We start from the raw sequence: 13,970 nt of genomic DNA, 5'->3' as shown, positions 1-13,970 counted from the left end.
TCTAAGGCTTATGCTAAAAAATAACTCTATCAGATAAACTTGCTTCTCTCTTTCTTATACGACGGATGCTCTGTGTATGTGCTCTGATCTTTCGCTTGCGCGAAAGTCTGCTTCTTTTGTAAAGATTTAAAGATTGATTTAGCGATTTGTCGTGCTATCTGGTAATGAATCACCAATAATTACCAGTCACATTAGCTCCGGGATACGATGCTGGTTTAACAAACCAGTCGTTGTAGGTTCGAATCTGTTCTGGGTTGTGCCGCTATTGCACGGAAAGAAATCCGATCCCGATACCATAAATAAAATCATGAAATCATAAAATTTGAATTGCTGTCAAATCATGACTGAACTGCCATATCAGGCAGCACAAAATATTGAAAAATAGTTCATGACCTTGCGTTGTGTTGTACTGCAAGAAGTTCATTATATCATGCTTATTATTCTTGGTGTATTTTCATAAAACATAAGCAAAAAACCTGAAATCATGAATTATTTTGCTCATTTTTAAATTAAATTTCTATCTATCGTTCTAAGGATCTTTACACTTTCCAGTACGTTTTCCTGTACTCTAATAACCGGCAGCGAAGTCTGTCGGTAAAGAAGGGTCAAGTTCTTAAGGATGGTTAATGCCATGGCTTTGCTTTTTTAGCAACCCTATTGCTACGTTATCAGTTGATTTGCCGCAGCCATGGCGAAAACAATCAAGCAACTACGTTGGATTCTTCGTTCGTACTACTGGCTCCACCCCGGAGTGAAGACATTGGACAACGTAAGGCAGGTCGTGTCCGCCGTATATAGCTAAATCGGTATTAATAACATCCTCTCTCTTCTAGAGAAAGACAAGTGCGTCGAACGGAAGTCTGGTTCCAACCGCCCGTCGGCACTGCGTGACCGTATAGTGTAGCAGAAGCTGGAGAGGAAAAGTGTGAGTAAGGTGGCCTCATCTTCGTGCGCCTTGGGTCGGGAGGTTGAAGCAACCGGCCAAACGGTGAAGAAGTACCTGGATACGGAAATTTATATGCGAAACCTCACTCACTCGAGGCCGGCGGTGCACAGTGGAAATTTTTTGCAAAATAATCCTTAATCTTAATATCTCAAGATGCTACTGGGCTATTTCGATCTATTGATGTCAAAAAAAATGGAGATTCCAATGGTGCGGTCGTCACTCACAGCACGCGTCTGTTTCTAGCACTTTTGACCAAATGAAAAGAATGTTCTTTTCTAGAAGTAGTTTGATTTGATCGACAACTTTGGAACCAACTGGTATACAACCAATCTTCTTTCACCACAAGAAAGCTGTCTTCATGTGAATTCCGATAGCAGGGCATATGTTTGCGGAAAAATTGGTCATTTTACCCTAATTTTCTCAGCTGATGTCGAAAATAAGGGTGGCATGATTTTTATTTGACCAAAACTACAAGAAACAAACAGGTGCTGTAAACAAACATCAAGCTGTTGGTGTTCATATAAAATTAGTTTTCTTTTGGTGAAAAATGAATAAATTTATTCCAGCAAAATCCAGAGATATTTGCTTATACATAGATAAAACTAGGGTAAAATGCCGTTTATCTGACTAGAACATCAAGAAACAACCATGTGCCGCAAACAAATTCCATGTCAACGGATTCCCCATGAAAATAGTCTATGCGAAGGGAAAAAAGGTTAATTTTATCCCTGCGGTATCCGGAGATATAGATGTTTCCATCACTGCATATCGAGAATACTAGGGTAAAATTTTTTTCTTTTGACATCAAAAGATTAAACCTTTTTTTGGAGAAAATCCCCACCCCCAGGAGTGGCTGAAAATGTTCGAGATAATTGTGAGTGGTGTAATACTGTCCCGCACTTAGAACTATATTTCAACGGTGCAGCACGGTTTCATTGGTTTCATGGGTGGTAAATGGTTGGATAATGCGTAAAACAGACCCCATTGTGGGAAAGGTACACTACCTCGACTTGGGAAAGCGGTGGTGTAAGTATGAGAAAGCTCACACTGCCCTGCTAGCTCACTCTATCTACTCAGGGTCGTAGCGTGTTCGGGATACTCAGTACACACGATTACTTACCGTCACGAGCCAACTGAAGCGGACAACAAAAGAGAAATTAGATGAAAAGGGATCGGCTCTCCATTTTCTATTTACTTGTTTATTAGAAAACCGGAAATACTCTCGTTGCGGTACCGATCCCGATTACGACGCGTTGGGGCCCATCGAAGACATGCAGGAAACTGGAGAGAGAGGATGTACATACCAGACCGCTTCACGGTCGAATAGCGAGGTTTTTTCACGATGACATATGCCGACGAAGGCACGAGGGCGGATTCTTTACGTTTGCCAACCGCCAGAGACATCCAGAGACGACGCCCACAATCGATCGAACTGCTATACGTCCACCGCAGTCCAGAAGGTACACGATGCCAGACGTCCTTCCTCGGGATCTTCGTTGGGTGGGAAATCGTGTCGCACTTTAACTCCGTGTATCACCACCAATAGCGTACTATAACTTCTTCACTGTGAAACAAAACCAGACTCGTTTCCAAGTTTCACTTCATATGCAGATTTCGAACGTTGGCTTTCGATTTTATTAGCCGTAACGAAGTTTAGCTGTCGTCTACGGGGTAGTTCGAGCTCGACTGTCCGTCCACTTTTTCGGTCTTTTCACCTTGCTGCTGCTTGTCATCCTCCATCTCTCTTTTTACCGACGAACTTCTCTCTCCGTTCCCTAACCGGATATCACTCCATTCGCCAGTTCGCCGAACCGGTTAACTGTTCCAGGGCTGTACAGAATCCATGGGGTTAGTTTGGCGGTTGTGTTTTAGTGCGGACTATTTTGCCGTCTTTTGCCGTTGCGGTTTTTCCGGTACATGGTCTTGTGTTTTTTATGTAACCGTTTCCAAGTCGTGGCGGCCATCTTGGGAACAAATAACGGCCCCTTGTGGGACGCGGTCAAAAACCCCAACGTCTGGTCTGCACGTTCCGGGGTGTCCTCCGAAGGCCTCTTTTATTTCCCTAGAGTGTCATCTGGCAGGGATTCCACGGGCTTGTAAACGGCCACAATACATGCATGTTTTTCTATCGCAAAACATCGTAGCCTAATTATTGGTTGTTTTTTATGTTAGTAGGTGTTAGTGAATACTTAAACCTATATTAAACAAAAAGTACAAATTTTGAACAGCAAGGAAATTTAACAACTAACGACAATACTTAGAGCCAATCAAATACAAACAAACAAAATATTTACAGACTTAAGAACTAAGACACTAAACTAGACAAACTCTTTCATTGTGCCGATCAATTTGGAAAGTGATCAATAACACTGGCAATCTACGCCAGATTAAAAACGAAAGCTAGGAGGCTAGGGCTACAAATCAACCAAATCAAATATATGATAGAAAGAGGCTCCAGAGAAAGTAACGTTGGCCTCCCACGGACAGTGATTATTGGCGGCGATAAACTGGAAGTGGTTGATGAATTCGTATATTTGGGTTCTCTGGTCACCAGCGACAATAATACGAGTAAGGAGATTCTACGACGCGTTCAAGCTGGAAATCGAGTCTACTTTTCCCTCTGCAAGACGCATCGATCAAGGAGCGTTCGCCGCCGCACAAAGCTGACAATGTACAAAACGCTAATCAGGCGATCCTCTACGGACATGCAGCAACTTTGCTTATGGAAGACATACGTACTTACTTACTTATTCAGCCGAGAGCCGGGGTGGCTCTTGCCGTATCAAGAATTCCTCTCCATTGTACTCGGTTCTGGACTACTCGTCGCCAATTCGTTGCGCGTCTCGACACACGCAAGTCGGCTTCAACCTGGTCGAGCCATCTAACACGTTGAGCCCCTCTATTCCTGGTGCCGGTGGGGTTCTTGAAGAGAACGGATTTCACTACACAGTCGTCCGGCATCCTTGCGACGTGGCCGGCCCACCTTAGTCTCCCAACTTTCTCCAGGTGTACGATGGGAATCTCTCCAAGCAGTGCCTGTAGCTCGTGATTCATACGTCTCCGCCACTCTCCGCTTTCCGTCTGTACTCCGCCAAAAATAGTTCTCAACACCTTTCGGTCAAAAACGGCAAGTGCACGTATGTCTTCCGTAAGTAAAGTTACTGTCTCAAGTCCGTAGAGGACTACCGGTCTGATTAGCGTTTTGTACATCGTCAGCTTTGTGCGGCGGCGTATGCTCCTTGATCGAAACGTCTTGCGAACGAAAAAATAGGCTCGATTTCCAGCTTGAATGCGTCGTTGGATCTCCTTACTCGTATTATTGTCGGCGGTGACCAGAGATCCCAAATATACGAACTCATCAACCACTTCCAGTTCATCACCGTCAATAGTCACTGTCCGTAGGAGGCAAACGTTACTATCTCGGGAGCCTCTTCCTACCATATATTTGGTTTTCAACGCATTAATTTGTAACCCTATCCTCCTAGCCTCCGTTTTTAGTCTGGCGTAGATTACCTCCGCCGTCCCACGGTTTCTAGTAATGAAGTCGAGGTCGTCTGCAAAGGCTAGGAGTTGGCTACTCTTACTGAAGATCGTTTCCCTCGTTTCAGTGCCCGCTCGCCGGATCACACCTTCAATAGCGATATTGAACAACATACAGGACAGTCCATCCCCTTGCCGTAACCCTCTGCGTGATTCGAAAGGGCTTGAGAGTGTCCCCGAAACGCGCACGTAGCACATCACTCGTTCCAGAGTAGCTTTGATCAGCCGCGTCAGTTTGTCCGGAAAACCGTACTCGTGCATTATCTGTCATAGCTGTTCGCGTTCAACGGTATCGTATGCTGCTCTGAAATCCACGAACATATGATGCGTGAGCACGTTGTACTCTCGACATTTCTGAAGGATTTGTCGTAGAGTAAAAATTTGATCCGTAGTAGCACGGGCCCCCATAAAGCCCGCCTGATACTGCCCTACGAATTCTCTTACTATTGGGGATAGACGACGCAACAGAATCTGGGAGAACACCTTGTAGGCGGCGTTGATCAGCGTAATGCCGCGGTAGTTACAGCAGTCTAACCGGTCGCCCTTTTTGTAGATGGGACAGACTACGCCTTCCATCTACTCCTCCGGTAGTTTCTGTTCTTCCCAAATCCTTGAAATCAGCCAGTGAAGTGCCGTTACTAGCGGTTCTTGGCCATTTTTGAAGAGTTCTGCCGGGAGTCGGTCCTTCCCGGCGGCTCTATTATTCTTCAGCAGACCGATTTCTCGTCGGATCTCTTCGAGATCGGGAGCCGGTACGCTGTTGTCGTTTGTAGGTATTCCGAGGTTAACTTCCATTGCGTCTCCTGCTGCTATATCGCCGTTGAGGTGTTCATCGAACACCTGGAAGACATACGTGCACTTGCCGTATTTGAACGAAAGGTGTTGCGGACTATTTTTGGCGGAATACAAACGGATAGCGGAGAGTGGCGTAGGCGTATGAACCACGAGTTCCAGGCACTACTTGTAGGGATGGGAACTATCATTAAAAATCGTTACTGATAGCTATCAGTAGTTTCCAGTACGTTACTGATAACTATCAGTAAATGTCAGTAATTTTACCCATCGCGGCATTAAAGCAAAAAACAAGGTAATTGTAATATTATTACTGCGTTATTCATTGCAAGTTTACTTTGAAATTTACCAAGCCGGTTTCAGGGGGGCTCGCGGAACTGCAGACCAGATTTTTGCCACTCGGCAGAAATGAGGCGAGTACAACGTGCCCACGCATCACATTTTGATTTCAAAGCAGCATACGATACAGTCGATCAAGACCAACTATGACACATAATGCACGAACACGGTTTCCCTGATAAACTGACGCGACTGTTCAGAGCTACATTGAATCGAGTGATGTGTTTCGTGCGCGTCTCGGGGACACACTCGGGTCTCTTAGAGACGTGGCAAGGGTTCAAACGAGGTGACAAGATGACTATGATATCATAGCCGAGAACCTTGCAACGGCGGAGGCAATCTGCACCACTCTTATAGCGGAGTCTAGGAGGATCGAGTTAAAAATAAATGCGTCGAAGATCAGATACATGAAAGAAAGAATACATGAAAGGAAACAAACGCTTGCTTCTCACGAATAGTAACCGTTGACTACGATAAGTTCGCGTATTCGGAACCGCTGGTGAGCGCGGTTAACAACACTAGTAAGGAGATCCAGCGGCGCTGAATGCTTGAACAGCGGGAAATCGGGCTTGCTTTACCCTTTGTAAATCGCTACGATCAAGAAGCATACGCCGCCTATGAAGCTGATAATGTACAAAGCTCTTATTAGGCCACTGGTTCTTTATGGACTTCAAGTCGTGAGGCTGCTCACGGAGCATATACGCGCCCTTACCGTGTTCGAGCGGAAAATACTGCTGACGATATTATGCGGAGTACAATCTGAAAGCGGAGAGTGGCGCAGACATAGGAATCACGAGCTACAGGCATTGTTTGAAGAGATTCCCATCGTACACCCGGCAATAGGCTACTGTAGGCTAGACACGTCGTAAGGATGCCTGACGCCAGTGCGACGAAAACAGCTGTCTTGAACAATCCCACCGGCAGAAACAGGGAACGACTGGAAACAGTACGAGCCGTCTCGGCTCTAGGCTGCTGACGATGACGACGATATATTGTGTCATCCTCATCTATTGTGCACAACTACCGACCAATAAGTTTAATCTAACCGATTTTTCTAACGGGACGACGTAACTGTATCAGTAAATATCAATAACAGCGAAACCATAGTGATAATTAGTGATATTCTTTCTTACTGATAACTATCAGTAGTTAATGATAGTTTTCCCATCTCTAACTACTTGGAGAGACTCCCTTCGTACACCTGGCAAAACTTGGGAGATTACGGTGGGCCAGCCACGTCGCAAAGATGCCGAACGACTGTGCAGTGAAATTCGTTCTGTTCATAGTTCTGTGCAGTATATTCCTTTTCCAGTATATACCTAACATGGTTCTGAGAAATTCGTCGTGCATAAGGTGAAATATTATTGTGTACGCCTCCAAAATCTATGAGCGTCAAATCGAGAGCTGGAACTGCTGGATTGTCCTAAAAGTACTGTGGCGTGAGTGATTGAAAAGTACACGGTAACTCTCGTCAACTGCGGTTGTAGGTCATTCAGGCAGCCAAAGCTAATCCCAACATCACGGACTAATGTTACTCATTGATTGAAAAATTATTCTTTCAACAGTAGATATATGCATCCCGTAAAACTAAACAAGTCAATGTCCTGAGTCCAAGCCCTGAACACTGAAAAAAATAGGTTTTATTTTTTTTATTTTGCTACATAATGCAACTATCAAACTATCGCTGAAATAATAAACATCTGAAAGTGCAGCTAGTAAATTTGTTAGACTCGTAAATTCAAATTAAAAAGAATTATACAGAAAAACCATCTCTGTATCAAAGCAAAGGTAGAATTTGTATTCTCCAAGAGAAAAACACATGTTTTATATAAGTTTTATGGACATTGGAAGAAAAAAAAAGTGACTCATAATTGAGTCGTTTCGAATTATAGTGGTCTATTGACCACTTTGATCAAAAATAACATTTTTGCAAAAATTTCAAAAAAGTGGGCTTCCAAGCTGCTTTTTTCATGGTGAATTTTTGGTTTGGAACATAATAACGATTCTCATATCACGAAATCATATTAGGAATGAGAACTGTAGAGAAAGAAACTAAAATATTCCCAAACTGTATGTGCTTTCATTGTTTTAGGGGTATTATTTCTAGTAATACTGGACTAGTAACACGTACAAAATGACCCTTTATTGTTACAATGCGAATTTTGACCCATAACTGTGCTTGAATTTAGCTGGATGCAAACTTTTTTTTCTTAATTTATGCCATTTAATGATGAAATACTACCTAAAATATGTTTGAAATATGATGTTCAGAATATTTTATTTGATAATTTAGAATATTTTATCTGATAATCTATTTTAAAATGGATAATAATTTATTTTGTAGTCCGATCATTCGTTAAGTAACCTATAATTGTGGAGCGACTGTACCACTCGCGTTCGTTAGGTAAAATGAATTAAAAAGCATTTCGATCAAAACAGTTTGTTTTTCTGAATTTGCCAGAAGTAAACAGAAACGTAGGGTACGGGAGGGTATTCTAAACCAAACAGCGATTGCTTCTAATTTTTTGTCATTGGCCTAGTTCTAGCGGAAGAATAGGTGGTTTTGATGTTCTTTTAATAAATAACAGTAGACTACGTACGTTTTGCCTTTCTACTATATAAATATATAGTATAAAGGTATAAAAATCAGTCGGAAAACCGGAAATGGTTTGAGAAGATAGTTACTAAATAACTATGATAGTCGTATATCGGCAAAATATTTATTAAGCAAAAGAAAAGAAAAATATGCTGAATTCAGAAACAGGTCGAAAATACCCTCCCTTACCTTTATAAAACTCTGGTTTTTACCGATCCAGGGATACCAGACTTGCAGATTTGTCTGCAAATTCCAGATTTTTGTGGACGGTCTTGCAGATCACTATAAATTTGCAGATATATCAGTTTTTATGACTTTTATTGTTTTGGTGCAGATTTTTGTTCGAAGCTCTTTAAACTTTCACAGACTTCCTAAAAAAGTGTGCAGATTTTCGCAGATTATTTTTAAACTGAAAAATTCGAGTAGCCGGAAAACTGCTCGATTTTTTTGGTTTTCGAGCAGTTCCAGACATTTTTTTTAGAAAATATGGCATCTCTACCGATAACTTCCCGCAAAAAAGGCAGAATCGAAAAACAGGCCCAATTATCCCTACACGCAAAATAATCCACACGTCCTTTCCACGTGAAAAAAATCACGTAAATTTCTCTACAGGGAGTTACGTGACTTTCAGTTGAACATTATTGGAAAATATCATAACATCTATCTGATTTTCACGTAAATGCACGCATAGTAATCCAAACTACGTGTAATTCACGTAAATAGTACGGAAAAAATTGGACGGGAAATATTCACATAACTTTCCGGATAGATGGAAAATATTCCATGACTTTTCCGGTAATTTCGACGTGAAAATTATTTGCAGAATTATAGTTTTATTACACTTCTATTGAAACAAACTAATATTAAAATTTGCCATTTGAAGTTGTGTTCTGAAATTCAGTTAAATTTAGTGCAATTTGCAAGTTGTGGGCAAATTAGGCTGCTACTTAGACTGCATTTGGCAGCCTCATTACGTTACTTTCTCCTGTAGCTGCAGGGCAGAGAAGCTTGCAGCGATTGTAAAAACAACACGTCAAGGAGCGCCAAAACATTATTTCTTGCACGCGATTGATTGCTATGCATGTTGCCTGCCTGTCAGGCGCATTACCGCGTATGCAAAGTATGCGAACTTGCTGGGCGTGATGGGCCAAGTCTGTGTCTTAGGTGTTTAATCGAAACAAAAAAATGTAGGTACGCGAACCTTCCATGGTGGTAAGTTTGTACTTTGCAAATAGTGAACTTTAATATAGGATTATAATTTTAGGTAGAATAAATTAACAGCACTAGGCATACATTTTATTTTCTATGCTTGAATGTTTGAAAACTGAAATTCGAATGATTTAGAACACGTAATGAATGGAGAAATGCAGATTTATGAACAGTTATGAACATCGAAATTAGTCCAATAAGGAAATTAAGGTGCAAATTACATGAACTATTGCATAGAACTCTTAGCTAAGTTGGCTCTTATCGAATACCAAGCACAGTCTTTGCGAAAAGGGACTGGAATTGTTTTAGAAGTGAACAAAACAAACAATTCTAATAAACCATTTTTATTAAAATACGTTACTTTTACCGTGCTAAATATGAACGACTTGCTTAAATATCTACTAAACAAAAATATAAATAAACTAATCAATTCACCTGTACAAATTGCCTAAGTGCTATCCCCGAACTTCTACGGCCCCCCTTCTTTTGTAATAACCATAATGTAATTACTTTAATCTAATTTATTTTTTGTTTCACCGATTTCGACATACTTAGATAAACTTGTTACAAAAAACTTCATATTCCCTATCTGTACACTATAGATTGCTTCATACTAATATCTTCAATATTTAATTTTCACTCAAATTCGTACGTATCCACTAAGAATTTACCGATCAGTTAACGGTGCTCACATGTATTCAGATTTGGTCTGGCAAACTTCGTAGATTTGTGCTGTGAAAAATACTTTATCTCCTTGACTGTCACACAGTACCCTGATTTCCATCGTCAAATTGTAACAGTAGCAAAACGACAATAATAATAACATGCCTTCAAACATGCTCATTTGCTTGTATAGTGGTAGATATACAGCTACCAGATGATGTGTTCGATTTTTTTTATTGCTCACGTTATAGAGATAAATCCGAAATTAGTAGGTTTTAAATTCCGTCAATTTTTTTCTCAGAAACACTCACTCCAAGGTAATCTGTTGATTTAATTGAAACAACTTGCGCAACAATCACTGACGGAAGAATTTCTTTATCGTGGTCCTGCTTCGAATCTTCCGGTTAGCCGACAGCTTTGGTTTATTTGTCTTTTACACTTCCACTTCTCAGCGTGGGTGTGTCAACCCAATGACAAACTACTGATTACCGTTCACAGTTTGAAGAAATAAAAATAAATTACAAATACACCAGATCTTTATCGTTATCACTTTGGTAGTTCAGCATTGCGGTCTGTCTTCGCAGCAGGATGATGTTACAATTCTAGAAACAGTATGTTCGATTGGGTGGACACATCACAATGGTATCTTCGGCTTCACTTCTGGTCGGCACTTTGTTCTTCAGTATGGACTGCGGCTGCTGCAGTGGGGCGGGTTGCGATGGTTTGAACTGAGTCGACTGTTGACCGGACACCGGATGTCACCCGTAGTAGAACTGTGTGTTCGCCGCACCCCTGCTGATGCTGCGGGGTGTGTTACCATCAAGATCACTGGACGGTCGTCGCAGGGTCTGGGAGTGTCCTATCACCGAACCGGCTCCTCCCAGAAAAACCGGTGGCTGATGCTGCTGCTGCGGATGTCGAGGCAACGTGCTAATCGCTGCCATCGGTGTGCGAATACCACCTGAAATGGTGGAGACAGGAGAGATTTAGTTGGACCGTAGTAATTTTTGTTCAGAAATGATTTATGGTATGATAACGAATGGTAAATGGCGCCGTAAGCTTGTTAGTTCTTGGCGTTAATGACAGTAATGAAGATAGTGCATTTTTAGCTCCCCATCATGCAGATAGCATGTCAATAAAATTCATATTCATGATGAAATTATAATCCGACAGGGAAACATCAATTGGGGATTTTAGCTTTTGTTTAACATGGTTATTTAGGCAATGTTTGTTTTGAAAGAGACGAGATTGGCACCGGAAAAACTTTTATTCTTTTAAAAATGTTAAAGATTTTTCAGAATGGTGATGTTTGATAAAAGAAAAACCTTTTAGCACTTGTTGCCGATTTCAAAGTTGTCCGACGAGTGGTAGCGACATTTTGCTTTGCAATTATTATGACATTCTGTTTGCAATTATTGTCTTGGCAAGCTTTGGCGGTCTCCCCGCAGCGACCGTCTCGCCCGAAATCATCTAGGAAACATTTAATAGGTCTCGCACCTGGTAATGAACGTAAATCATTTGCACTTAGGGGAAGAAAGAAGCTAAACAATGGCGCTCTTGAAACATGTTTTTTTGTTTTTTGTTTGATTAAAGTTATTTTGTAACTGATTGCCTATTCATGTTTGTTTTTATTGAACAGTTATTTAGGTATTCCGAGAAAATTTGGCCTTTCGTGATTCGGCCTTTCATGATTCGGTCAAATGACATTTTGGCCTTCTGTGACTGTTGTTGAAATTCGGCCATTTGGATTTCGGCTATTCGTGATTCGGCCATTTGTGTTTCGGTCATTCGGTACCAGCCCGGTAACTCGACGCTACTTCCTAGGCATCTGAGAAGTTGCAAATCGTTTTCGACCTGGTCGAGCTATCTTGTACATTGGACCGCCCTATCCTTGGGACCGGAGTGGTTGTTGAAGAAAACCGTTTTCATCCTACTGTCATCCGGCATCTTTACGTTGGGTCCGGTTCACCGAACTCTGCCGAATTTCGCAAGATATACGATGAGAATCGTTTCAAGCAATACCTGTTGCTCTTCCGCTCGACCATGACAAGGGCGCGCAGGTCCTCCCTGGGCAGCGTCACAGCTTCAAGTCCTTAACTTGAACTATTGGTCTTATGAGGGTTTTATACATTGCCAGCTTCGTACGTACGGCGTTGAATGCTTCTTGACCGTAGCGTTTTACGAAAGGCACAGTAGGCCCGGTGTCCCACTTGAAAGGTTCGCTGGATCTCCTTGTTAGTGTTGTTAACCGCGGTTACAAGCTACTTCAAATACAAGAACCTCTTTTCTACCACTTCTAGTTCATCGCCTTCAACAATTACCGTCGCTGGAAGGCGTGTGTTTGTCTCCTTTTAGCCTCTTTCTTTCATGTATTCGGTTTTTGACGCATTTATTTTTAGCCCAATCTTCTTAGAGTTCACTTTCAGTCAGGCGTAGATTGCCTCCGCCGACACAAAATTTCTGGCTATGATATCAAAGTCATCTACTAGGCCTAGGATTTGGTTAGTTTCACGGAGGATCGAGCCTCGCTTTGATATCCGCTCGTCGGATCAGCCCTTTAAGAGTAATGTTGACTTGCATGCCTTATAATCCGTCTCCTTGGCCCAACCCTCGTCGCATCCTGAAAGGACTCGAGAGTGTCTCCGAGATGCGCACGAAACACATCACACTATTCAATTTAACTCTGGTCAATCGCGGCGGTTTATCCGAAAACCCGTATTCGAGTATGCTATTTTGAAGTCAATAAATATATGATGCGTGGGTACGTTGTATTCCCGGCATTTCTGGAAGATTTATCAAATGTTAAAAATTTGGTTCATAGTGGCGCAAGCCCCCATGAAGTCCGCCTGATAATTCACTACGATTCCTTGGGCTATTGGTGACGGTAGGCCAAAGAAAATCTCGGAGAGTACCTTGCAGGCGGCGTTTACCAGCGTTATGCCGTGATAATGGCAGCAGTCGAATCCTTTCTGTATCACCATTTTTGTAGACAAGAGAAAGAATGCCTTCCAATCATTCCACTCGTAACTTCTCCTCCTCACAAATCTTGGAAATAACCCAGTGTACAACTGTTGTCAGTGTTTTATAGTCATGTTTAAAAGCTCTGCTTGTAGGTAGTTCTTACCAGTGTTTTTACTGGTCTTCAGCACCCCGGTCTCACGTTTGCCTTCTTGAAGATTAGGTGCTGGGACATCACTATCTTCCATGGGCATTTCTAGGTTAACTTCCGTTCCGCCTCCTTCTGCAACTTCGCCATTGAGGTGTTTGTCGAAGAACTACTTCTACCTTATGTCCACCTCCCGTTCGTTTGTGATCAGTTTCTCTGCTTTGTTCCTTCGCACGTCAGGTTTCAGTGTGTAGCCCTGTGTTGGCATTTCTCATCAAACCAACTTTGGCATTTCGTATACTCCGGGGCTTCTTACTTAGTACCGCGGTGAACCGTCTACAAGAATTGAAGTATCTAAGTCCTCGGATGAAACCAGCACTTTATCCAGTATTCGCGTGTAGTTCTCGGCGAATCTAGTTATCTTGCTGAAAATGAATGATTTTGGAGGGGGGAGGGGGGGGGGGTAATGATTCAGAAACACGGAGCTTGGATTCCTATGATTTCAAATCCAAGAAACGTTTAGTGTCGTTTCATGGTCTGTAAAAATCTGAACCAGGGACAAAAAGGAAAGATTTTTTCGTCGCATCGTGATGTTGTTGATGAAAAATAGATACATTATAGTAACTTTAAAAAGTCTTGGAAAGTGCCTGGTTATACTTCTACGTCATCGAATCGACCAAATATTTGCACTGTGAAGCTTATGATGCATGCTGGATGTGACCAGGTTGGTGTTAATCATTATTACCTGCTAAAACCGACGGAAAACCGTAGTTTTGAGT

General features: G+C 42.0%; 1 protein-coding gene across 1 annotated transcript in view; it reads right to left on the bottom strand.

Moving 5' to 3' along the window:
- Positions 1 to 10,843: 10,843 nt before the first annotated feature.
- Positions 10,844 to 13,970, bottom strand: part of LOC128739903 (protein eva-1 homolog C) — a 200,749-nt gene continuing 197,622 nt past the window's right edge. Inside the window, exon 10 of the mRNA XM_053835405.1 lies at positions 10,844 to 11,046. Within this exon, the coding sequence (XP_053691380.1) occupies positions 10,844 to 11,046 (203 nt within the window). The remainder of the gene's footprint in view (positions 11,047 to 13,970) is intronic.

Source organism: Sabethes cyaneus, chromosome 3 (assembly GCF_943734655.1).
Source record: "Sabethes cyaneus chromosome 3, idSabCyanKW18_F2, whole genome shotgun sequence".
Classification (NCBI taxonomy): domain Eukaryota; kingdom Metazoa; phylum Arthropoda; class Insecta; order Diptera; family Culicidae; genus Sabethes; species Sabethes cyaneus.
The sequence above is the reverse complement of the archived record's forward strand: the minus strand, read 5'-3'. Positions and strand labels throughout refer to the sequence as shown.